The sequence below is a fragment of the Henckelia pumila genome, chromosome 1, assembly GCF_033568475.1.
Source record: "Henckelia pumila isolate YLH828 chromosome 1, ASM3356847v2, whole genome shotgun sequence".
Taxonomy (NCBI): domain Eukaryota; kingdom Viridiplantae; phylum Streptophyta; class Magnoliopsida; order Lamiales; family Gesneriaceae; genus Henckelia; species Henckelia pumila.
Window position 1 is genome coordinate 154,023,755 of NC_133120.1, and position 24,646 is coordinate 154,048,400.

Consider the following 24,646-nt stretch of genomic DNA (forward strand, 5'->3'; position numbering starts at 1 on the left):
CTCATGTGAAATGAGGTCTCCTTCGGGGTCAACCAATAGATTCTTCATTTTTACCAAGAATTTGGTAGAAAATGGTAAGCCCGAAATTTGTCCAGAACTCCTTGAACAAAATGAAACAAAACTATTTTTATTTACACAAGTTTGATTAAATTCTTGTGCTTTTACATTTTAAATTTGTACAGGTAAAACATGAATCCCGAATTTTGTAGTTTTTTGTTGCCCCAAAAATGATAGTTTTACAAGTCTCCTAATGGATGGAGCCCGATTATGATGTATTTTTATCAGAAAATGAAAAGGTTAAATCTTATTTTCGAAACAAATTCAATTTTTTTTAAAAAAAAACAAAATAAACAAAATACATACACATAACGCACGTGTTTTCTCAAGGCCAAAACAACCTTAACGACTAACCAGCCATCGTGCAAATCTCCGAATCCACAGGATAATCATCTTTCTATTCCTTCCTTAGCCAAGAAATGCAGAAAGGTGAAATGTTTACGTGTACATTCTTCATATTTGCATAATATGTTGTGCAGATGACAAAATAAAAGCTTGTATTGAATCAAATACAGGAAATAATGGCAATATCTTTTCCTGTTTCATCAGATCATAACATCAGTTCCAATCCCACGTACACTCAAATCATTTTAGCCTCGTCCATGGGGTTGATCATAGCCGCTGCGATGCATTATCGATTCAAAAAAATAAGAGATCACCAGATCATTCCGCATATAAAAGTTTCCAATACTGGCCAGGTCGTGAAGCTTGAAAGATTCTCCCATTACGTAGGTAAATTGTAAGATCATCGTGGTTCACATATCACACATTCAATGCATACAATCTTTGTGTCATATAGATCTATATCGGATTTTCTCACCATAGGGTGCGTGTGCGTGTGTATATGGTGATTATGCAGCAAGACAACTGGGATTCGCAGATAGAAAAGAATGCCCAAATCTCTGTAAATTAGCTTCTGATTATATAAGAAAAGCCGAAGGGTGTGAGGAAGAATTGTACGCATTTTTCGCTAATGAACCAGATGCAGACTCCCTGTTTATAAAGATGGTAGAAGAGTTTGAGAGGTGTATTCTTAGTTATTTTGCATTTCACTGGAAGAATGCTTCCCATATGATCAGTCAGGTATGCGTGTGCGCGCACCCACAAGTTTGCAGATAAATGACATTTAAATCAAGGAATCAGACAAATTTTGCCACAACGTGTAAATTTTCAGGTTCTTGGTGCTGAATCAGAGCCAAAAAAGAAGCTTAAACACATAGTCATGGCTGCCACTAGGTATGTGTGCATATCCTTTTGTCTCCTTCACTTTATAATTAAAAACACATGATATGTCCATTCTCAAGTTGAAGATATGCAGATTTTCGGTTGAGAATTTCAGTATAAATTATTGTTCTTGTGTTCCATGGGATAAAGAGAACAGAGATTTGAAAGGGTGACAAAGAATCTGAAGGTGGCTAGAGTATTTACCACTTTAGTGGAGGAAATGAAAGCCATCGGTCTTGTATCTCTCGATGATTCACAGTGTACTGACGTGATGGTTCCGATGGCTCATAAAGACAGAAGTCCGGTTCTCCTCTTCATGGGTGGTGGAATGGGGGCCGGAAAAAGTACTGTACTGAAGGAAATACTCAAAGAGTAAGCACATCAATATCACATTAGCAGCTAGGAAAAAAAACTAACGTGTATTAGCACAGTCTAATTTCATTTCACAGGAGTAAATCATACGCTAGTTGTTCTTAAAAATCATAGTTTTATCAAAAGCCACACTTCTATAAGCCTGAATAAAGATTGCTACCTCACTGAAACAGACCATTCTGGGTTGGAGCATCTGGGAATGCTGTTGTTATAGAAGCAGATGCCTTCAAAGAGTCAGATGTCATTTACAAAGCCCTAAGCTCCGCAGGACACCATGATATGCTTCAAACTGCTGAACTGGTATGCATTTCTGCCCTCCCACAAATGGCAGAAGTAAAGAATGTAGAAGTAAAATGAAAAAACTATAATGACATTTGAAACATGCAGCTTTTCACCACAAAGATGAGGCTACTAGTTGCCTTCCACAGTAAATAAAAATCAATAGAAATATTTCAAGATAATTGAATTTTGCAGGTGCACCAATCATCCACTGATGCAGCATCATCCCTCCTTGTAACCGCACTGAATGAAGGACGTGATGTGATCATGGATGGAACCCTGTCGTGGGTTCCATTTGTTGTGCAGACCATAACCATGGCTAGAAATGTTCACAGACGTCGATACCGCATGGGAGCTGGTTACAAGGATAACAACGGAGTTGTAACTGAAAGTTACTGGGAACGAGATGAAGAACAAGAACAGGGGGAAACCAAGAAGAGAAGGCCATATAGAATAGAGCTGGTGGGGGTTGTTTGCGATGCTTACTTAGCAGTTATTCGAGGTGTAAGGTCAGCAAGACGTATGATTCATTTGGATGATTCTAGATATCCGCTATTATTCACGTATTCTAAAGTTGATGCAAGTAGGTAGGATACCGTGATACTTCATTTTCTTTTTAATGTTCAAGGTCCAACCAAATAACATGAGAAGGAACTTAATTGTATTCAACTTCAAAGATATAATTATTTCCCAAAATGAAATTATTAAACCCGCATCACATATTTCATGAATTAACTATTCTGAATACCCTAAACTTTCGCTTCTTCCACAGGAGGGCTATAATGTGTCGACGAGCGGTGAGAGTAAACTCACAGCTAAAATCACACAAGAGGTTTGCAGATGCTTTCATTACCTACTGCCAACTGGTAGACAATGCTCGACTCTATTGTACCAATGCATTGGAAGGTCCTCCTAAGGTATAACCACCACTCTTGATTTCTAAAGTTCTCAATGCGTTTCATCATCTTATCACGCATAGCAACTAAGGCAACAAGAAACAACAGATTTCACGAACCTAGACCCAAAATTTTAATTTTCTTGCCAGCAAACTTACACAGCTGTTTTCGTGTATTTTTACTGATTGAAACGTCTCATACTAACACGACTACGATTCTGAAGTTAATAGGTTGGAAAGACAAAGACAAGACTTTGCTGGTTGATCCAGACGAAATAAATTGTTTAAAAGTTGTAAGCAAGTTGAACGACAAAGCAGATTCAATATTCGAGCTCTACAGACGTACAAATCCAGCTTATAAGGCAGGTTCAGTTTGGAAAGATATCGTGTTGTCCCCTTCAAGGCTTAACATTCAGAAAGAACTCAAATACTCAATTCAGAAGGTTGAAAGACAGAGAGAGTGATTAGACATCATGTTGACGACCAAAAATCAATTACTTTCCCGAGACAACCAAACGAGATGTGGATTAATGGCATATCAGTTCAAGGAACATCAAGTGTATAGATTTTTCATAAATAAGACGAGGACAGATCCACACTCTGACTCGAGGAATTTAGAAAGAAGTGCAACTAGAACATGTGTAATTCTCTCGCATGCAGCTACACGTAGAGTGCTACAACTAGAGCATATGAAATTCTCCAGCATGCAGCTACATATCAGGTGGGGCAATAGACATTTTTTATTACTGTTATGCTGCAAAAATAACCCGCAAAATCCTAATAATTGCAGTCACTGTCTTTTATATGGTCAAGAGAGATTTGTTCAAGTTAAGCTCACATCATCTAGCGTAATTTGCAAGTAGTTTCAAATAAAAGAGTGCACTTTAGACATCAGGATACTCACAAATTTGTGGATTCCAAACAGATTCATTTAGGTGCAACTATGATATCTGAGTCTCCAAAGATTGTTGGCATGATATACCTACATTAGCTCATGTACTAGAGAAGAAGGTAAATAAGCATGCTGTACATACGATTTAACTACTTGTAATGGTTGGATAAATACAGAGGAAACATGTAACAACCCGACCTTCAAATTGCCACGCAAAACCAAGAAATGATAAATGGAACCTATATTTCCGAAAGAGTAAGCAACATCCAACACATGTTTCCGACTGTTGTTCCAGCATTTCTGGTCATTTGCGCAATATCAGAGGCCACTCAAGTCCCCAGCATACTCACAAGAAAAATTTTCATAAAGCAAAATGTCAATCTTGGCAATTAAATCATAGTAGAAGATAATCAAAGCAACAAAGGAGTAGAGGAATTGAGACAAAGATCCCTGACCATATGCATACCAAAAGAAGTCCTATAACATACTGATATGATTCCTTCTGCGCAGAAACGGAGCATCTCGATCTCATTCACACCAAACTTCACGCAAACATCTCACTCCGTTGAGCTGAATTCGACATACCAACTTCACACACCACAGTGATCGGATTACAAGCATCATTTCACCAGCCACTGGTAAGTTACAAAACAAACAGCCACGAGCATTACCCACTTGTAGATTCAACATATGAACTTCCATTGAAAGAAAATTGCTACGCAGAAAAGAGCTTTACTGATTCATTCCAGAAAAATATATTTGAAGATCAACCATGATATACTAATGCAAACTGTTTTAATCCTGAATACCATACATAAAAACTGAAATCCCCAAAAATATCTCAAAGAAAAAGGGAAAATTGTTACTCTACGAGAGAAAACCTTTAACAGCAAGTCAGCCACACCACACGACACCTTTACAAAACTACCACTACCAACAAGCGCTATTTTCCAAAACATATACAGCTCACTTATTTCTTCCCCTTTCTTGCAGCAGCTTTCTTCGCCGGAGACTTGACAGACTTGGGCTTCACACTCTTCACCGGAGGCTTCTTAGCCACCGTTTTCTTTGCCCCTGCGATCGCGGCCTTCTTCTTCCCCGGCGTGCCACTTGCTGACACCTTTGCCGCCTTAGTCTTACTTTTGTCTTTCTCCGGTTCCTTTCTCTTCAGCGCGGCCTTTGGCTTCACGGGAGCAGCGGCAGCTTCCGACTTGGCAGCAGGCTTAGCCTTGGAAGCGGGCTTTGTCTTTGCTGCTTTGGGAACAGTTACCTTCTTCGGCTTAGTAACTTTTGGTTTTGCGGCGGGAGCCGGTTTCTTCTTAGCCGGAGCGGCAGGGCCAGACGGCAACTTATACGAGGCCTTAACTTTTACAAGCTTTCCAGAAGCAACGAGCTTCCTCAACTGAACCAGCAAAATCTTCTTGAAGTTAGGTGGAAGATTCTTCTGTTTCTCTTCGACAAATTTCGTGATCGCATATTGGCTCGATCCCGTCCTATCCTTCAGCGTCACGATCGCATCTTGAATCATCTGTATTCGCACAGAATCATCACTACCCCACTTTCACAATAAACAAAACTCTTAACGGAAATGAAGAATAATTTCACTACCTCGAAGTAAGGAGGGTGAGACGGTGATCCCCGCTTCCTCGGCGCGGCGGGCTTCTTGGCCTTGGTCACCTTAGAAGCGGCTGCTTTCTTAGTGGGTTTTCCCGGCGGTTTCTCGTCCTTCGACGGCTCTGTGGCAGCCGGCTCCGCCACTGCCTCGGCCTGGAGTGTTGGTTCATCGGCGGCAGTCATGGAGAATTCTCAACTATACCAGAAACAAGATCAAATCTTCACGAAATTTGAAGAAAATCAGAGCTGAAGCTACAATTTGTTGATGGTGAATGGAAGAATTTCAAGCAAGAGTTGGAGTTATGCCATCTCCAAACCATTACGCAATCTTTGTGTGTAACACTAAAAATAACGTAATTCATACGCCAAATACAAAAATAAACTCAATTCACTTTAAACTCTACACAAAAAATAATATTCTTAAAATATTCTCTATTATTTTATTTACAACAACTAATTTATTCCACCAAATATTTGTAAGACAATGCTATATGTACATAAACTCTTACATAGAGGCGTACACAACCTATTAAATTAGAAAAGAATTTAAAATTCTTTTAAAATTTCTTTTTTTTTTAATCTACAATTTTTTGTCTTACTCAAAAAACTTTTTAAGAAAATATTATTATTTTTTATTACTTACTTGTAGAATTAATTTTACTTAGTTCCACAAAAATAATTATTTTATAAAATTTTAAAATATAATTATGAAAATATAATTATTAATTGAGTTAAAAAATAATAATTGTCTATTTTCTTATAGAAAATATATTTTAAAATTTTTAAAATTAAAATTTCAAATTTAAATCATATATAAGCGAGATTTATTATTATATAATTAAATTTATTATGGATAATATATATATTTAAACTAAAATATATTTAATATTATTATGTGTAATAATTAATTATTTTGTTAAAAACAAAATAAAAAATCAAATCATATAGGTTTATGTTGATCGTGTTAGTCGAGTTCGAGTCGATCGCTATTGATTTATTCGAATTTGATTTGAGAAATTTATAAAAAGTTTTTACTTATTTCTAGAATTAAGAAATAATTACTATATTTTTATATATTGCATGTATGTTTGAAAAAAAAATATTGTATATTGTATCATAAATTTTAAACATGTAATAATTATTTTGTAAAACATTGATTTTTAAAAATAATTTTTATTGTGTGTAGTAAGTTTATTTTAAATTTTGTATACTTGGACTTTCAAATTTAAGTTATATAGAACTATATAAGTGAGATTTTGTTATTATATATTTAAATCAAAATATATTAATTATTATTATGTTTATTTAATTATTTTGTTAAAAATTTTAAAAAAATCAAATATTTCGGGTCTAACCTGAACCCCAAAAATCAACCTTAATTCGATAGTAACTGATCAACTTGGGTCGGGTTCAATTTTGACTCCCCTAAAATTTCACAATAAATAATTAAATTAATAATAATAATATTTTCGTTAAGAATTTTTTTGAAAAAAATAAACAATTGTAGGTTGAAAATAAAAATATTTTAAAAGAATTTGAAATTTTTTTTTGAGTAAGACAAAAAATTGTAGGTTGAAAAAAAAATTTTTTAAAAGAATTTGAAATTCTTTCCTAATTTAATAGGACGTGTACACCTCTATGTAAGAGTCTATGTACATATAGCATTATCCATATTTTTAACATAATAATTAAATATCATTAATATCTAAATAATAATTTCTACATAAATACTCATTAGAAATATTACAACAAATAAATTGTAATGGTAAAAACATAAAAATTAGAAATATTAATGAATTAAAAAATTTAACTAAATATATTTTAAGAATTATTTTAAAAAATCTAATTTATTTTTTTTAATATGCGCGTCCTACTAAACGTAGTAGGACGCCTTTATAATTTCAGTCTTTTTAAAAAAAACTGTTTATTTAAAATGTATCATAATTTTTTCTATGTAAAATTTTAATTAATATTTATATTAAAATATTATTTTTTTATAATTAAAAACATAAATTTAGTTATTTATTACATAAATAAATTTTTTAACTAATTTATTCCATAAAATATTTATAAAAACAATAATTTATAAATTTATTATTATGTTATTAATTAATATAATATTATAAAAGAATAAACAGGTGATGTAATTATCTATAAAAAATTTTAAAAAAATTATACATTTATTGAAAATATAATCTGATTATTAAAATTTTAAATCAAAATATCCTAAAATTAAAAATTAAAAGAAACATATTAAATTTAAAGATATGAAAATTTAAAAGAAAAAAGATTTAAAAAAAAAACAAACGTATACAATTACAAAAAAAAAAGGAAAATTTTTTTTTTAAAAAAAAAGGAAATCCTACGCTATTGACACTGTAGCATTCCTCCAACATAGCGCTAAGTATAGCGCTGGGTTGGAGGAATGAACCCAACACCAAATTGGCGTTTTACACCAATTTGGTGTTGGGTTGGAGAAGCCCTTAATAAGTACGAGCTTAGATGTTCAATATATGTTTCACTTTTTTTCAATATGGTTTTTTTCACTTTTTTGAATTTTTGGGTTTATCCATTAACCTTTTTTTCGAAATGAAGCACAATAAGTTGAAGATGGCTTAGCAATTTTACGTTATATGATGTTTTTTTGTTAGTTTAGTATTTATATACTCTAGCTTTAAGTTTGTCTAGGTTTGAAGGTCACGTTATCTTTTTTTTTTTTTGTTAGTTTAGTATTTATATACTCTAGCTTTAAGTTTTTCTAGGTTTGAAGGTCACCTTATCTGTTTCAATAGTATATCGTGTGATTAAGTTTGTCTTGGTTGGAAAATCATCTTATCTGTTCATTCAGGATCCGATGAAATTTCAAAGTCTTGTTTGCAAATTTCAGTAGGGAGGACAGTGATTGTGCTACCTCTTTTACTTTGGTGATGTAACAATATATCATCAACCATTCTCACACGTTACACAACAGTTTTAGTCACATGCTAGGTGTAAAAACCCAGAACTTGGACTCCAAGTTTTTCAATTTAGGAATGATCTCCCAAACTTGAAAGAGGTAATCTTTTCTTTTATTTGAGATTGAGCTTTTTGGGATAAAAATCAACTTATTTCAACAATTAAATCAAGTTAGTGTATTGTCAAATTTCCTTCCTCAATTATCGAAATCAAGACTAATTTTATTCTCTTAATCAGTGCAACAAATCGCCCCATTTCAGCCCCAAAATCTCATCCAACCTCGCCTATATAAATGCACAATACCTCTCCAGAAATCCTATTGCAATTCCTCTCTTAGTTCGAACCCCAAGGCTGCAAATTTTGCTTGAAAATCCACCCACTTCCTTTCATTTTCGAGAAGCAGCCGTACGTCCTGACATACTATTGACGCTACAGATATCTGAATTCAATCTTTACCGTTCAAATTGAAGAATAAGATGTTATCAAGATGCAGTTCAAATTTTAGCTCGATCCAACGGCTAGAATACTTTATACGATTTTTACAAGAATTCTGCACATATTCTACTCGGGAATGTAGCAGCTTCTGTTCGTGGTCTAGAAACGAATCCAAATGACATCCAAACAAGATCTCCACCGTTCACAGGTTAGATCACGTCCTTAGGATGTCAAGATCAAATTTCATGTTAATCCGACGGTTCGATATGTCACAAGCCTTTCAGCAAAGTGACTGAATTTTGGAAGATAAGTGCTGCAACAATACAAGTATTTGATTTGCACGTGTAGCAAGGTAAGTGTGTTTTTGTATATATTCATTGATGTGGTTTTAAAAATATTCATTGATGAGTCATGGTTAGGGGTGGCAAAAATTCTCGAAATCCCGACCCTTCCCGAATCCCATCTTATTCTCGTACCGAAAAAATCTCAACCCGAAATTTTTTCGACCCGAACTTTCGGAATTTTTCCCATCCCGATTAATATCGGGAGCGGGATCGGGATCGGGATCGAAAATAAAACCTTATCCCGACGAGATTCCCGACCTGTCCCAAAATAATATAATTATATATTTTATTAATAACTTTATTAATATAATAAGTTAAATGTTATTAGGTTTCAACTTATATAACACTTAACTGTGAACTTAATTCGCATAATTTTTATTGTTGGGATGATCAAATTGTAAAATCACGAAATGTCTTTTTATTTTTGTGTATGTTTTAAAAAGAATTATTAATAATTTAATTAATTCATATTTATAATTATCTAATTAGAACAAATATGTAGAACAAGACTCAAGAGATTAATTTGACAATCTATTTAAAAAAAATTATTTAGTAATTGTATCCGAACATTTTATTAATAATTATCCGATACATTTTTCTCTTAACAAAACTTTGAAACATTATCCGAAATATTTTAATATTATATGTTTTAAGTTGAATATTTATTTTTATTTATAAATATAAGTTTCTAAATAGTATATTTAATAAAATTATCACATATTTTTTATTTTTTGAACGAAATCTTGAACTTGAAAAAAAAATCGGGATTTTCTCTCCCTTTGGAGTCCCGAATAGTCGGGTTCCGAAATGTTTCGGGTACGGGATCGGGAGAAAAAAAAGTTTTCTGATTCTTTTTGGGACGGGAGTTGGGTAGGAAGTTTACGGGACGGGTCCCGACCCTATTCCACCCCAAGTCATGGTATTTGGTTTTCGAAATTCGTTCGAGCATGTGTCTTTTGTTCGTGTCATGTTGGTTCATGTTGTGTCATGCATGTTGTCAAGCACTGTTATGATTCGAATAAATTATAATGATATGACCCTTATACGGGCATGATAACCGTTGTATGGCCTCACTCCATAGAGGATTAACATATTGAACATGGCCTCGCTCCTTAGAGGATTAACATATAGGAGATAGTAAACCAAGAAAAGGAGATGAATTTCAGTGCTTATGTTCATGTGTCGAAAGTTTGTGTTCATGGTGATGTTTTGGCCTGGATGACCCAAGTAATGAGTTATGATTATGATTATGTTCATGATGAATTATGTTTCTATGATTATGCATATATTTGTTACATGTCTCGAACGGCCCCCATTTGCTGAGTGTTTCCCAAAACGCTCACCCGTTATTTTTACCTTCCAGATAATGAAGATGACGACTTAGATGAGCGAGAACAAGAAATGTTTTGGGGATGGTGAAAGAAAAATTTAATTTAGTTTTTCCTTTGGAATATTGCATTTAATATTTTGTTATTTAAATTTATTATAGACGCTTCCGCGAGTTTTGTTAGTTTTTGTTATTTTTGGATTATCGAGTTGTAAAGACGATGTTTTTGGAATTTATTTATGAAAAAGACTGATTTTAGTTAAATTTTATACTAAGAGTCTGGTTGTCTTCGAATTGTTTTGAAAGCAACGGCGATGTCACCCAACTCAGGAGCGGGACGTGACACTAGGCATGCAAATTCAAAATCGAGTTTAAATTAGATTCGACCCAAGACTTTTTATTACAGAAATTGGATTTTTACTAGCTCTTTTTACTTGTCTTATGCTAGCCAAGTGAATTATTTTTGATTCAGTTAATGTCCCAGTGATCAATAACTATAAAACATGAGATGGAGATACGTAACACAGAAGACAAAGAAGAGATTAGGGATGGCAACGGAGCGGGTCTGGGGCGGGTTTGGATAAAACCAGGACCCGCCGCGCCCCGCCCCGCCACGCGAACCCGGCGGGTCCAATCCGAGTTAGACCCGTTGGACCCGCCATAAATTAAATAATTTAAAATTTATTAAAATAAAAAAAATAAAATGTTTAAAAATTAACAAATATCATTAAATTTAATTTCAAATATAGATTTATAATATTTAAGACAAAAAATTATTCTCATAAGTTTAAATTTATAACTTGTAATTAATTAATATTTATTAGATAAAAAACATTATAATGATTTATTTTTATACTAAACATATCATAATAAAATAAATTCATTTCAATCCAATAATATTAAACATTCAAATTATGGATAAAATATTAATTATTTAGTATAATAATATAATTATATATTATTAATATTACATATATATTTTATATTTATATATATACATGAATATTTTAAATTTATATATATATATAATATTTTGGCGGGGCGGGTCCAGGGCGGGTTTGCCAAACCCGAGACCCGCCCGGACCCGCTTATGGATACAGTAATTTGGATTTTTTTGGATTTGGCCCTATTAGTTGACTTGTTTTTTTATTTTGGTCATGAAAAAGATACGATTTTGACCAAATTAAGTTTGGTTAAGTTAAAATAAGCGCCTATGTTTTTTATTTTAAAATAATAAATTAAATTTAAAATTTAGATGTTGACTTTCCAACTTCACTGCTTAAGCTTTTATAATAAATATTTTTTATGATTTTATAAATAAATAAATTAGGTTTAAAATTTAGATGTTGACCTTCTAATTATTTTTTAAAATAATAATTATGTTCTAAAAGGTACAATAACTTGGATTTTTTTTTTTGTATTTTTCCTCCGTCGCCGAAACTCGAGGGAGCATCAAGATTTTTCTTATTTGCAGTGTTCTAAAAAGCACGCTTAAGCGTGATAAACGTGAAACATACCTAAAAAGCTCTGCTTTGGAGAAAAAGGGAACAAAAACAGTCAACCATAGTTGAGAACGATAAAAAAAATATTAGTGTGTTACTTTTTAAAAGAACGAAAGTTTGTTTTAAATATATTTTTAGTTTTTTAGCTAATTTTGTTAATGTAGGTGGAACTTATTTATGTCATATGATCATTAATAGGTGTTAAGTGGGCGACACTTAGTGCCAAATAAATAAAAAAATCGAGGTTACAGTTGAGAACAATATAAATGAATGTTTGTAATTTGTTACTTTTTAAAAGAACAAAAGTATGTTACATTTAATACATTAAATTAACATATTTTAGATTTTATTAAATTATTTAGATTAAAAAAAGTTTAAGCGTAAAAAAATATTTTTTTATTAGTTAGTTGTAATTATCTCAAACCAATAAGCAGATAAAACATGAAAGCATAAAAAATATTTATTATAAAAAAAATTAGAGGCCAACTTTTAAATTTCAAAACATGATAACATACCGGACAAAAACCAAAAAATAAACCAACTTACACAACCAAAACCAAAATAAGCAAACATATAGGACTAAATCCAAAACAAAAACCAAGTTACATGATATTTTCCAAAACAGGCCAACATATAGGATCAAAACCAAAAAAAAACCAACATACACAATCAAAATGCTAATTTTCCCAGAAGAGATGTGTGTCACTATTTCTAAATGTATGCATTAAATGGTGTTCTGAAGTAAATGCTTGAAAATTGAAATTCTTTGAGTTCCCGCCATATAGGATGACGATACGACTATGCCAGGAGCACAAGAGCATTTTCATCATAAACCCAAAAAAAACATTGATAATTTCATAGTATCTTTATATGCACTAGTCCAATAATATATTTATAAAAATTATTTTAAATTTTATATAGATTATTATGTTATATTTTAAAAATTCAAAAACAATCAACTTAAAAACTATTTAAATGAAAAGGACGTGCTACTAAGTGTAGTAGCATGCACATATAACAAAACACATTACAAATTTCAAATTTCAAGTTAAAAAATCGTAAATTCTATAATAAAAATTAATCTTTAAACTAAATGTTAACTAAAATATGTTAGATCGATATAGATTACCATGTTATATTTTAAATTTTCAAAAATTTTGTTAAAAAAATACTTAAATGAAAAAGGCATGCATGCACATATAATAAAACATACTATAAACTTCAAATTTCAAGTTTTTAAAAAACTGTAATTTTTTTAAAAAATATTATTTTAACTAAACGTTAATTAAAATCTTTTTAAAATTTAATATATAGTATTGTTATATTTAAAAATTCAAATTTATTAAATAAATACTGAAATGAAAATGATATGCTAACAAAGATAGTAACATGTACATATAAATAAAACACACAACAAGCTTCAATTTTCAAATTTGTAAGTGAAAAGCTGAGAATTGTTTGTCAAAAACTCTTTCAAACACTACTTAAAGTTGAAATAAATAGCAAAACCATAAATTTGGATTAGATTTCTTCTTCTTCTTTTTTTAGACTATTTTAGATTAGATTTAATTTGAACATACAAAAGAGGAACAAGATTGGATCGAAGACACAACATTTTATCACTGTTTATTTTTTTGTTGACATATGATATTTGGAAGTAAATTTTTTGTTATTTAATGTTAGGACGATGATGAAATTACGAGTGGAAATTGTCATCTCAAACGTTCACGGTAAAATGCATCATGAAATATTACCTTAACATATTCTTCCTTAATTGATTTGTCATAGCTTCTGTTGAGAATTTCTAAAACGCTAATTTTAAAAAAAAAAATTTAAAAATATTCACCTAAACAATAAATATTATGCGTATTCAAAGTGATTCTTGAAATCAAATATAAAAGGTTAAGGAGTAATGCTTTACTTCTCATCATAGAAATGTAAAAAGTTTCAGAGTATTAAGGCTTCAGTACTTCTCATCACGCAAATGTAAAAGGTTTCATAGAAGCAAAGCAACTTAGTCTTTAAGAAATATCACCTAAAGAATGCAGAATTTAGTAACAAGCTTAATTTGTGGTAAATTCTTCTTTGAAGTGGCAAACTCTCTTTGACTTAATTAGATCGCCTTCTGCAAATGACAAGCAAGAGAGTCACAAAACTCTCCAAGAAAAAGTATTAAATATTGAGATACATATACCAAATACATACTAGCTAGTTATCCGCTGCTTTACCCGATGACCGATGTGGTTATGGACCTTGAGGAAATGGCTTCGTCTACACAATCATATCAATTGTTATAAATCAAAATAAATTACGAAAGATTAAAATACGATAATCTTTTATGTTATAAAAATAGAAGTTAGACTTACGTAGATAGCTCCACATGATAATATGCTATTCATCTGCGGCAATATAACTAGGAGCCAAAACTTTTCTTCAAACAAATCTACACAGTCAAAAGGAACGACTACGAATCCCTCACATCCATACTCTTTGCCATGACTATTTTGCACTATTACATATAGCACATCTTGACCATTCTTTTGGACTATCACAATTTCAACTATTATGAAACACATCATATAGTCACTGTATATTCTAAACTGTTCCTAGTCGATTGAGCCGTCCGCAAATAAGGATAAGGATCGCTCGAGATTGAGACTAGCATTTGCGATGCCTAGTATCACGTTTCATTGGTATGGAACATAGAGATGTTCAAAGCATGCAAATGGATATTCATATGATGAATGATCGAACTACCCTATCCGGATTTTTCAAGTGGTTATCACTTATCGAGTGGATAAAGTCCGCGGTTTTGGTTGTACACCATTAGTCCTTACTACTTGAAACATCATTGAGACTCTATATGCTAGTACTGTACTTTGACTCTTTTACCGACTCTATTGGGGTCATAAGGTGTCGGGATTGGGTGCAGTTACGATACATATAGGAGTCGATGCTTTGTTGTCAAAGATTCGCCACATGCTTGCGAGCGTGGATATCCTATGCGATCTAAGGAGATATTAGTGTGACAAATCTCTGGCCAGAGTACATGATGTGCTTTAAGAAATGGTTTCTTAGTAGCACATACGATGTCAATATTTGATCTTCAAGATGAATTGCATAGTTATCGAATCTCGAACGACTCTCGATTTACCAATGGTTGTTGATTCGATCGGGATATATGGATGAAGGGATCGTACTATATGCTAACCAAAATCTATTGGTTTTTGCAGGAACTATCAGTGATACCTAGGGAATCGTGGGGCGATGTTGCTAGGCCCTCTTACCATGATTCGTTGGGTAAGTCAGAAATTGTTGTTCTGAGTCACAAGGAGTTGTGAGCCCACGGCTAGCTGTATCCCTGAACCATTGAGGGTCACACAAGTAATGGATTTCTAATCCCCTTTGAGATAATTAAATTTAAAGAGTTAAATTTAGTGAATAAAAAAGTGTGACTTTTTATTTAAGAATAGAGGGTTATATGTAATAGCGGCACAAGGTGACAGCCCCTCTCGAACTGTCGGATGTACTCCACAACTGTCTTGTCTCCCTGTCGGAGACTCATGAAATCTCGAATCATGCTACTGCGCACGTCTTCAGTGAAATACTTGGAGAAAAACATCCTCCGAAAGTCTGTCCATCGCAAAGTAGTCAGATTCACTCCCCATGATGCACTCTCCCACCATAAGTCTGCATCACCCTTCAGCATGTACACTGCGCACCTCACCTTGTCCGCATCAGTCAAACCCATGTAAGCAAAGATGCTCTCCAAAGAACGGATCCACCCCTCAGCAATGAGTGGATCTGTGGCACCTGCGAACTCCTTAGGTCCCTTATTCTGGAACCTCTCCGCCACGTCCTCATCATGGGACAGTCTCGGACGTGCTGCCTGCTACTCCAACAGAGCAGGAATCCCGGCCATCATGTTTGCATTGGCCTGTTCCAATGTTGATAGAGGGTTTTGCGGAGGTGGGGATCCTCCACGCCTGTTCACTGGTCTCAGAGGCATTCTGCACCACCACATATTTCTTTACGTAAATCGACATGCATAACTAAGTACTTAAAGATTTTCTGCTAACATAAATGCTTAAGTCTTAAACATGATACTACTAAATCATACTAAAAGCAATTAAAACTTACAGACAGGTAGCGCGGATTTCTGAGCTCGCATAGCAGTGATGACCCCTCCAAGAACGCGGCTCTGATATCAATTGAAACGACCCAAACATTCTAAAATAATATATGCGGAATTTTTTTTTTTTAAATAATACTAAGTAAAATAGATGTACATACATGCCCATAAATATATGCACAAAATAAACAGATTTAAAAATAACATAAATAAATTACAACATTTTTACTTAAATAACTGAGTCAAACTTAAATAAAATACGGTCAAACAATCAACTTAAAAGGTTGCATGCAATAAAAATTATTTAATAAAAATAGTACTAAAATCCACCACTGACAAGACATAAAAGAATAAATAAGAAACATAGTTTAAAAATTCTTAAAAATGTTCTCAAGACTCAGCCGGCGGTCACGGGGGATCACTGCATGTCCGCTCATACGTCCTCACCACCGGTAGGAACTACATCTTCCTCTACGTACTCACCTGCACCATATAAGTGTAGTGAGCCTAGAGGCCCAACATGCTAACATAACAAGGGTTTAAAATAATTTAAATCACTGGAATACTAATAAATAACATATACATGAATGAGCATGCTTAAAAATTATGAATTATAACTTAAAATCTTACTTAAACTTGAACTTAAATATAATCATATATTACATACATAAACATTGTTGAGCATAACATTTTTTTCTAACATCGCATGGTCATATCCGTAGTGTAACCTTAAACTTAAAAGTTCGACTGATCAGCCTCTTAGAACCAACGTACGCGGCGGTGACGAATCACCTCTTACTGGTAGTAAACTACCCTTAAATTGACAGTAAACTGCCCTTAACATGTGGGGACTGGTCCCCCTTAAATTGTCACACTACTTCAACTTCCAACATAAAATTATTTTTTAGCTCAACCTTAAACATTAAATCATGCCATAAAATTATTTCATGAATGCATGTACTTAAATAAAATGTGTGTCCTTCATATATATTTAATTTAATTTTTATACTAACATATAAATACTAAAATAACATTCATGCATAAAATAATTAAATATATATTTAGGACACATGCAATTTCTCATGGTTTGTGCTGGACTGCTGGCCCTAACACTCAAGCCCATTTTCTTAAATTCTGGCCCATTAACACTGAAACTGGCCCATTAACATTCTTAAGCCCATTAACACATTTTTAAGCCCAATAAATCAATTAAAGCCCATTAGCACATACTTGGCCCAATAACAACTTAATCTGGCCCAATGGGCCCAAAAGCCCAAAGACTGGCCCAATAACTTCCATGGGCCCCCAAGCCCATTAAAATTATTGGACTAACTTAATTAAATTTATTTAAGCCCAATAATAATTAAATTTAACCCAAATAATTAAATGGAACCCAATTAAATTTTTGGATTTAATTAGGCCCATTTAACACTTAATTAAACTTAAAACTTAAAAATAAAAATACCCGAGCCCGACTCACTTAACCCGGACCCACTAGACTTGACCCATGACTACTGAACCTGACCCGAACCCAACAACCCGACCCGGATCCCCCAAAACCCTACACCCGAACACCCCCTCCCTTACCTTAGCTGCGGCCGTGAGCAGCAGACCTTCTTGGTCTGCTGTCGGCCAGCTCCGGCCGCCCCTGGCCAGAGCGCCGCCGCCCAGACGTAGCCCAAGTCTGGGCGGTCCTAACCTGCCCTGGCTCGGCCTCAGCCCTTCACCCTAGCCCAAGGCCGAACCCCCCTTCCAGAAACCCTAACCTGTTCACCCCATGGCTTCTTCTTGCACTAGCTCGTCCAAGCCTCTACCTAGCCCATAACCGACCAAGCCAAGCTAGCCTAAGGACCCCAAAGAACCCCTTGACAGCCCTGACCAGCAGCCATGCACGCCCCCTAGCCAAAAACGTGAGCATGATTCACAAAAACATGAACAAGTGCATACATTCAACCCATCTCTATTATTTTCTGAAAATCCTTGAATAAAAACTGATGCATACCCAACACACACATATAACACTGATATGGTGAAAGAAAAGTGAAAGAAAACATGCCTTGCACCGTAGAATTAATAGGGCAAAGTGCGTAGAACGTTTTCGGGACGACGGTACGACGAACAACCTTTCTTGATGCTTCAAAAATATCGAGGCTATGGAGTCCTTCTTGGAGGCTACTTGGTCGATGAAGGAGATGAATAATGGGGGAGGGAGGCGGCTAGGTTGTAGAGAAAAGGATTGAACGTGAGGTTTGGGGTAGATTTATGATTTAATTTGGGTAGATAGGATTTTAATAATTAATATAGGGAGATAATAACATAAATAAGATAATCTTAACTTTTAAAAATACTAACTAACATAAAAATTAATTAAAATCCCGAAATATTTATTTTAGGGAATTTTAAAGGTAATTAAAAGTCAATATTTTGGCTAAATTTGGATAAAAATGGACTCCTAAAATTATATAAAATTAAATACTGATAATTTTGAGGAAATAAAACTCAAAATAATATTTTTGGGCTCCTAAAAGACTCATAAAATAATTTGGGTAGAAAGTTGTCATCTCGTCTGTCCACGGTCCCGTCTACGCGATAAAATAATTAAATTTCCATAATTCATGAAAATCACTAATTATGGGTTAAATGCTTAAAAATAACTTAAAACATGCACAAATAATTTCACATAAATATTTAACCCATAATCTAAAATTCTAAATAAATAAAATCCCTAATTATGGATGCGAATTTACATACTAAAAATACTAGGTGTTACACCTAATCTGTCATAACACGTTAAAAACAACAATAAATAAAAAAAATAAATTTGATTTTAAGTTAAAAATAATCAAAATGCAGTTAGGTGAATCTATATCAATATACATCTACATCTACATCATGGATGAAACTTTAATAAATGTTAAACAATGGTTATTCCGCTTTTGAAGTTCAGTTTCAGTAAATGCAAAAGGCAAAGTAATAACAATAAATTAACTTGTTTGTAATTGATGAAACTTTAGTAAAATTTAAAGTAATTGAAGTAAGTTAAAGTTTAGTTTCCATCAACCCATATTCCTATTTGAATTATGCAAATAATAAAAGTCAAAGTCCAATCATATTCATACCCACAAAGGTGTAAGTTGTTAGTTTGTTAAAGCATTGTGAAAAAACTCAAGCCAAAGTCTAGTCGTAATCGCAGGAAGGTAGTTGCGTAATGGAGTTAGAGCATATGAACTTTTTTAAATGGTAGGAATTTAACTGAGTCCTATTTCTAGAATTTAAAACGCTAACTTATTAGAAATTGGGTCCTAATATACCTCTGCATTGCACAAATATTAATTTTAATCATATACCATAAATAAAAATAGCACCAAGAGTTGTCACCAAACAATTTTCAAATATCGGTGCAATCTATTCCCCTAAGCAACCTTATGTAGTCAGTGCCCTCTTCCAAGAAATAAAAAGCTAAGATAGAAAATACCTCCGCCATTTTACGACATCGTCAGTTTCATTCTATTCATGCACCATAGGTTTTCATGTTTAATTTGAAACATAATAAAGTTTATTTTTTGGTACTTGAAATTTTGTGCATAGCATATCATACCTTGCCGGTTAGAAGTAGCTTCCGAAGAAGTAATAGCGGTTGAGTTTCCATTAGTTTGTATGACTGAATGATTTCTTATTCTTTCATAAGTTGATCGGCGCCGTTGGAGGTAATGTTCTCGTTGTTCTTGTGTCATGGCATGTCTTCTATTAGGTTCACGAATTGCACGTAGTTGACGCCGTTCGACAATGTTTTGATTGGTTTGAGAAGGAGAGCGAGGCAATATGGTGTAGCATTTCACATTTACAAATAAGTTAAGACCAAATAAAATTAGAAATGTAAATAAAAAATGATGTAGAAATTAGATGTACAGAAGCTCATTCACAAAGTTAATTGGACTGCATAAAATAATAATTAACAAAAGAACAGAAAAAACGTGAAGAAGAATGAAAGAATGCATGAATATATGTTTTATTTTTTCAATGACCGAAGAAATAAAATAAATACATAAACAAAGTACATGTATTCCATACATTTAATAACCGATAAATAAAATTTATGATAAAAAAGAAGTTTTTTTTTCAAAATAATTTGTTTTGTATTGTAATATTTGCAAAAAATAGTCATATATATGCCTAGATAATGCCAAATTTATGAAAAAAAGTTTATTTTCCAGAAGTTGACCAACTCTGGATCTCTATATTCTCATCATTCTTTTTGAAGGCCTAATTTTATCAATGCTTGAAACAAATACTCTTCGATATCTTCCAAATCAAAATGACAATTAAATTATTTTGAGTACAGACGAGATCCGTAGTAGAAGATAATCAAACTATCTAGAGTATTGGTGATTTTTTTAAAAAAAAGAATTAAAAAATATAACTTAAAAATCAGTATTGCTTTTTATGAGTACGTACCAAAATATATGACGATACAACATTGTGACATTGTACCTTTGATACTGAAGTATGAATCGGACCACTATTACTGAAGTACGTAATTTTTTTTGGATTGATGGTTTTGTTACCAAGTATATTATTGATGTTCCTTTCATAAAAAATAATCTATTTCAAATGTTGCAAACTCGATCCTCTTCCCCAAACTCAAATTAAACGAAAAATAATGTTAAAAAAGAAAATTAAATAAACTGAAATATTTTTTCAACATAAAATAATTTTTGAGAAAGAAACAGAAGATGAATAATGTAAAAGTTTATACCGAAGCTTGGGTATATGAGGCGTCTGAGTGTCGTTGGTTACTTTATACGACATTTAACACCAAAGCCCAGTTTCAAATTCAATTTTTTTTTGTGGAATTCAATGCCTATATACAGGACATTCATCCACGAAAAATGTTAACTTATAAAATCATAGACACCCTATAACGCCCCGACGAAGCAGTAGAAGCATAAGAGACTTTGGACTAATAACCAAAGGCAAAAAGAACTCAGAGCATAGCCATAATCGCATTATGGTAGACCGAAGCACTGATTGAAACAAATATGATAGCAAAGCAGAAAATAAACAAAAGTGGGGTGAATACAAAATCTACATGAAAGTGTTTTTTGGACAGTGAAGGGAATTGTAAAATAATACACCACAATGTGGGTAACATAGGTAGGAAAAAAATAAAAAAATCAGCCACGAAACCTTCAGTTGCATACCAATAAAAGGATAAAATATATATATATATATATATATATATATATATATATATATATATATATATATATATATATAAGTGCAAAACATTCACCTCCATAGTGACAACACCACATTCGAGTTTGGACTTTAGCTTCGACTTCTGAGGCTATCGGGTTAGCAGCAACAGTAGAGTTGACCGACTCTATTTTTTCACTACTGAAGAAAAACAAATGTTGTCAAAAAAAAGGATAGAAAGGTAGTTCTTAGGAAAAGAATTCTGAAGCATAAATATGACTTGAAGTGCAAAGTCCTGCTCCTATATTTGTAAACAAGGTAATGCTACATATACACGGAGGGTTACACGTTGGGTTACACAATGTACTTGAAATTACATGATTATCCTACATGTATTTTTGAAAAAAATTTTCCAAATAAAATGCAGGGATAATCATGTAATTTCAAGTGCATTGTGTAACCCAATGTGTAACCCTTCATGTACATGTAGCATTACCCAAACAAACCAGAGTGCATAATAGTTTACATTTTTATCACCAACCATTGTGGTTCCATACACGTTAATTTAAAGCACAAACAATTGGGATTCCCAGATCAATACTCTTTAATTCATCAACCTTTTTATTATTATTTTTTTAACCATATGTTGAAGCAAGTCTTCAACTTTTAATACAGTAATAACCCAGAAATTATCTACACAAAGTGCGAAAAGTATGACGAAATGTAATTCTGCAAGTAAACATATAAAATTAAAACTGTGTAACATTTTGAGTTTTCTACTCCAAAAATGAGTAAATCCATTTTCATTTTATAATTTGAATTTGAAAGCAGTCTTTCATTTAGCCAGCCATTTTTCAAACACATTGGCAGCACTTCTGAAACATCCATAGACCATAGGATTTCTTCCCAACGTCAGAAAACTGACCTTAGCGATTAAAATCTGCATCAATATCAGTTCACAATCAAAAGAGTAAAATGGTTGTTGATTTTTGTCCTCATATCATGTAATTGGCGTTACTCTTATCATATTTTTGTCATTTTATTTATCTCCAGTTTCATGTTTATGTCATTCAAGTTTGGTAAACGCATGTGTATGGCTTGAAATATGATTATTTTATGTGAGATAATGGTTAAGATCATAATTCACTTCAACTGGTCTTAATGTAAATTACATGTTTGTCTAATTAATGAAATTCTGCGTGTTAAGCAAATTAGAAAGAAATGAATTTTTTTTGGCACTCTTCTTGTATCTCTGTTTATCTTGGAATACCAAGGATGACATTAAATGAACGAAATTGTTTTAGAAATTGAATGATATTAAATTTTATAAACAATTTTCAAACATACAAATGCATCGAACAAAATCACAATTGCAAAACGTATTTGAGAGTATATTAGAATCACTTGTCAGACCAAAATAGAAAATGCGTAGTAAATGGGGAAGAGAAAAACACAGTAAATGGTCGAAACCAAATTGAATAACATGAAATACAATGGTCGAAATTAGTTGAAACCTGATAGAGAATGTTGAACCACTGCTGTAAGAACATTATATTCAGTACATCGGTTGGAGAAGATGTCAAATCTGAAATCACCAAGGTAAAATTTTGAAATAAAGTAATTTGAAGAGTATAAAGAAAAAAATATTAATGTATTTGATCAGTGGAACCAAATGTGGTTAGTTTGAAAAAAGCGTGGAGGATGAAGTTATTATCTGTTGAATACTTGAATTATTTCATAATGAAGCCGAAATTGAGATATCGTACATTTGTGCCTACGAACAACGAAACGAAAAATTAATAAGACAATTAAGATGCAAGAGGTTGAAGGCATTACGATTCCATGTATGAACATTAATGGAGTAAGATTTTTTTGAACATAAAATTGATCGATGAAGGAAAATTTTGTGAGTGTTAAGCAAATTACAAAAGAGTTCTGTTCTGTTTTCTTTTCCTTTAAAACATCACCTTCTTCCCTTGAGTCTCCCCAACTTATTTACTTTCAAAACTTGGGCGTAATATGGTACATAACCAACAGACCCGAAACACCAGACACCAATTCAGTAGCAAAAATGTTGTGAAAGGAATCCCCCTAAATCCTTAAATATAGGCCCATATTCCGGCTCTAGTACAACTGCATTGGTGTCTTGGTGTTTCACAAAGACAAATAATTTAAAATTCTGATTATGTATTGAAAGAGTGGGTGCCCGATTAGCCAACTTGTGGCTAAGGGCTTTTATGACTCTATGTAAAACAATCTTTGTTTAATATAATTTACACTTTTATTATGACATTTACTTTATCTATTTTCATATACATCTTATAATCACTGTATATTCTAAACAGTTTCTAGTCAATTGAGCCGTCCGCAAATAAGGATAAGGATCGCTCGAGATTGAGACTAGCATTTGCGATGTCGAGTACCACGTTTCATTGGTATGGAACATAGAGATGTTCAAAGCATGCAAATGGATATTCATATGATGAATGATCGAACTACCCTATCCGGACTTTCCAAATGGTTATCACTTATCGAGTGGATAAAGTCCGCGGTTTTGGTTGTACACCATTAGTCCTTACTACTTGAAACATCATGGAGACTCTATATGCTAGTACTGTACTTTGACTCTTTTACCGACTCTATTGGGGTCATCAGGTGTCGGGATTGGGTACAGTTACGACACATATAGGAGTCGATGCTTTGTTGTCAAGGATTCACCAATGCTCGCGAGTGTGGATATCCTATGCGATCTGAGAAGATATTAGTGTGACAAATCTTTGGCCAGAGTACATGATGTGCTTTAGGTTACTTGGTTTCCTAGTAGCACATGCGATGTCACTATTTGATCTTCAAGATGCATTGCATAGTTATCGAATCTCGAACGACTCTCGATGTACCAATGGTTGTTGATTCGATCGGGATATAGGGATGAAGGGACCGTACTGTACGCTAACCAAAATCTACTGGTTCTTGCAGACACTATCAGTGATACCTAGGGAATCATGGGGCGATGTTGCTAGACGCTCTTACCATGATTCGATGGGTAAGTCGGAAATTGTTGTTCCGAGTCACAAGGAGTTGTGTGCCCACGGCTAGTTGTATCCCTGAACCATTGAGGGTCACACAAGTAATGGATTACTAAACCCCGTTGAGATAGTTAAATTTAACGAAAGAGAAGTTGGACTTCTTAACTAAAGGGAGTGGAATTTTCTAAAATGACATAGGGATGGGCATTTTTGGAAATCACTGAATTCGGATTCAGAAAAATTATCTTGACTTTAAAAGGTGCATAAATGGTTTCTAGGCACATTGGTGAAATCGGTTTATCAATCGGAGTCATGATGAATTTTATATTAATTTCTATAATAACAGGCTTGGCTTGTTGGACTTAAGTTATGGATTATGGGCCCTAAGGAGCTAGA

At 33.2% G+C, this 24,646-nt stretch overlaps 2 protein-coding genes across 4 annotated transcripts; one reads left to right on the forward strand and one right to left on the reverse strand.

The window, feature by feature from the left end:
- Positions 1-383: 383 nt before the first annotated feature.
- Positions 384-3,738, forward strand: LOC140881870 (calmodulin calcium-dependent NAD kinase). Of its 2 annotated transcripts, none has more exons than XM_073287517.1 (8): positions 384-789; positions 917-1,148; positions 1,201-1,293; positions 1,432-1,653; positions 1,827-1,953; positions 2,128-2,441; positions 2,705-2,849; positions 3,052-3,738. In XM_073287517.1, exons 1-8 carry the CDS (start codon positions 579-581, stop codon positions 3,289-3,291), a joined length of 1,584 nt encoding a protein of 527 aa, XP_073143618.1. In that variant the 5' UTR covers positions 384-578; the 3' UTR covers positions 3,292-3,738. The 2 variants fall into 2 exon arrangements, with proteins under 2 accessions (XP_073143618.1, XP_073143609.1); XM_073287508.1 differs by having other exon boundaries at positions 917-1,140; positions 1,232-1,293.
- Positions 3,739-4,217: 479 nt separating this feature from the next.
- On the reverse strand, positions 4,218-5,643 carry LOC140881860 (uncharacterized). Of its 2 annotated transcripts, XR_012150078.1 has the most exons (3): positions 5,328-5,643; positions 4,601-5,247; positions 4,218-4,354 (listed from the first exon to the last, which is right to left on the reverse strand). XR_012150078.1 is itself a non-coding variant. In XM_073287497.1 (2 exons), exons 1-2 carry the CDS (start codon positions 5,514-5,516, stop codon positions 4,690-4,692), a joined length of 747 nt encoding a protein of 248 aa, XP_073143598.1. In that variant the 5' UTR covers positions 5,517-5,643; the 3' UTR covers positions 4,451-4,689. The 2 variants fall into 2 exon arrangements, 1 of the variants encoding a protein (XP_073143598.1); XM_073287497.1 differs by lacking the exon at positions 4,218-4,354 and having other exon boundaries at positions 4,451-5,247.
- Between the last annotated feature and the right edge of the window lie 19,003 nt (positions 5,644-24,646).